Here is a 2,182-nt window from a genome sequence, read left to right as displayed (position 1 = left end):
ATACTGGAACGGGTTGCCACTTCCTTCTCCAGGGGATCTTTCCAACCCAAGGACTGAAACTGCATCTCCTACAATTCCTGAATTGGCAGGTGGGTTCTTTACAGCTGAGTCACCAGGGAAGCCCCCGCTATTATCACTGGCTAATACCAATCAGTAATAGCTAGTTAACTGATTTTAGTATTTTTACTGTATCTTTCATGAACTGGTCAAAAATACAAGTTTTGCTCAGCAAGGTTTTCTTAGCTGTTGAAAGAGAAGGGAGAAATAGAAAGCACAAAAGGATTAAACTCTGAAGTGGATAAAGTCTGATTCTACACTGTACTTGCTACCGTTAGTGGAGCTTGGGAACTTAGGTACCTGCCTACAGCTGTGAAAGCAGATGTAGAAATATCCAGAGTGAGGATGATGACTATGTTATGGAAGCAAAAGCATTTGTTCAGCCTGAATTTGCTGTGATTCAAAACGGGGATGCAGTATGCCAACCTAGGTACTATAAAGGTTTTACACACCATAATAATTTATTTATTTATTTTTTACCTAAAACTAAACAATATCTTTATTTTTGTGTGTCCTCTTCTACCCGCTTAAAGAATGATGAAAATCATACCTCTGTCAATGAAGTGCTTATGTGCTGAAACAACAGACCCTCAAAGTTCTTAATTTAAAGGGTAAATATTCAAATTTTTAATTATGCCCACCATCAGGGGTTCAGGGCACAAATAGGAGTTAATGCTTGATCACTGTTCCAGTTTTACCTTTTTTTTTTTTTTTAAATGGATGGTGTTATCTTAACAGAACTCCAAGAGTTCTTTTTTTTTGTGTGTGTGTGTCCTCTAAGGCATTTTATTTGTACGTATTACATCCCTAGAAAAAGAATCCAAGGATTTTCCCTCCTGTATGTTTTCGTCTTGCTTCTTCATGGTCCATGATGCCAGCTGAGGTTGTCAGTACAATGAAACCAAACTGACGGGATGGGAGCAGGTTATTCTGCCATTTTTCTAGATCTTTGAGTTGCACATCAAATCTGGGGCTGATCACTCCACACTTATTTAGCCTGCCTGTGAGGTTCACAACAATTTTCCCAGCCCTGTGATCATCAATGATTTCAAATTCGCCAATGTAACCATGCTTCATCATCACTGTTAGAAACCTGACGATGACCTTGGAGCACGGCCGAATAAGCACCTGGCGTTTGCCTCTCTTTTCGGCGTTGTTGATACTCTTGAGAGCATCAGCCAGGACATTCATGCGCACCATTCTGGCGGCACGGAAAGATGGCGGAAAGAGTCCAAGAGTTCTTATATAGAGTAAGAATGATCAGTAAGACCCTACAGCATCTTTGTTTACTAAGATATAAAAGTATATGGACATCAGTTTTCAAATGATTGAAGTGACGGGAAGTAAAAGTCGCTCAGCCATGTCAGAATCTTTGTAACCCCATGGACTGTGTCCCACCAGGTTCCTCTGTCCATGGAATTTTCCAGGCAAGAATACTGGATTGGGTAGCCATCTCCTTCTCCAGGGGATCTTCCCAATCCAGAGACTGATCCTGGGTATCTTACATTGGAGGCAGAGTCTCTACTATCTGAGCCACCGGGGAAGCCCTTCGAAATGATTACCTCAAGCTAATTCTTATGTTTCACATAATGTTAATTAAAAAAAATTATATGCAATATAAAGAACAGATGCCTTTTCATGTCTATAGCAGATTTATTACTGGCATTGTTTTTCATTCATCTTTTGAGAATCCTAGTGAGGATTGTTGGTTCCCTTTTAAATACTGAAAAAAGATACTGAAATAATTGAGGGAGGCTCCTTGGATCACTCTTTCCTACCATCCCCATTCGCACATGAGGAAAGGGGGTTGAAAACCTGGAGAGAGGGAGCCAAGGGAAACAGAAAGGTAACTAGTTGTGATAACAGAATAAGAGGCTTCACAAAATACAGGCTCTCAGGGAGCAGAAGATGGGATCTCTGCTTCCAGCTAGGAGCAAAGAGTATGAGAGTTTCAGTAAGAGAAATACACAAAATCCCAGGTTTAGGAAGGATGGGGTTCCCCAGATAGTCACTAGGCTACAAATCTTGCTTCTTTCCACTTTCATTAAAAGAAAAAAATATTTAAACCCCAGTGTCCTCTCCTTATCCCTCTTCCCTCTGCAAAGAGTAAAAATTACGGTTCTTG

General features: G+C 40.5%; 1 protein-coding gene across 1 annotated transcript; it reads right to left on the bottom strand.

The window, feature by feature from the left end:
- Window positions 1-827: 827 nt before the first annotated feature.
- Window positions 828-1,289, bottom strand: LOC122446605 (40S ribosomal protein S15a). Its single transcript, XM_043477028.1, has one exon. The coding sequence runs from the start codon at window positions 1,255-1,257 to the stop codon at window positions 865-867; it is 393 nt and encodes a 130-aa protein (XP_043332963.1). The 5' UTR covers window positions 1,258-1,289; the 3' UTR covers window positions 828-864.
- Window positions 1,290-2,182: the final 893 nt, after the last annotated feature.

Source organism: Cervus canadensis, chromosome 8, assembly GCF_019320065.1.
Source record: "Cervus canadensis isolate Bull #8, Minnesota chromosome 8, ASM1932006v1, whole genome shotgun sequence".
Lineage (NCBI taxonomy): Eukaryota > Metazoa > Chordata > Mammalia > Artiodactyla > Cervidae > Cervus > Cervus canadensis.
This window is presented reverse-complemented; position numbering and strand designations above follow the sequence as displayed.

What these genes read in the sequence shown, in the direction of transcription:
- LOC122446605 (XM_043477028.1), bottom strand. Translation starts at nt 1,257, where the DNA reads ATGGTGCGCATGAATGTCCTGGCTGATGCTCTCAAGAGTATCAACAAC.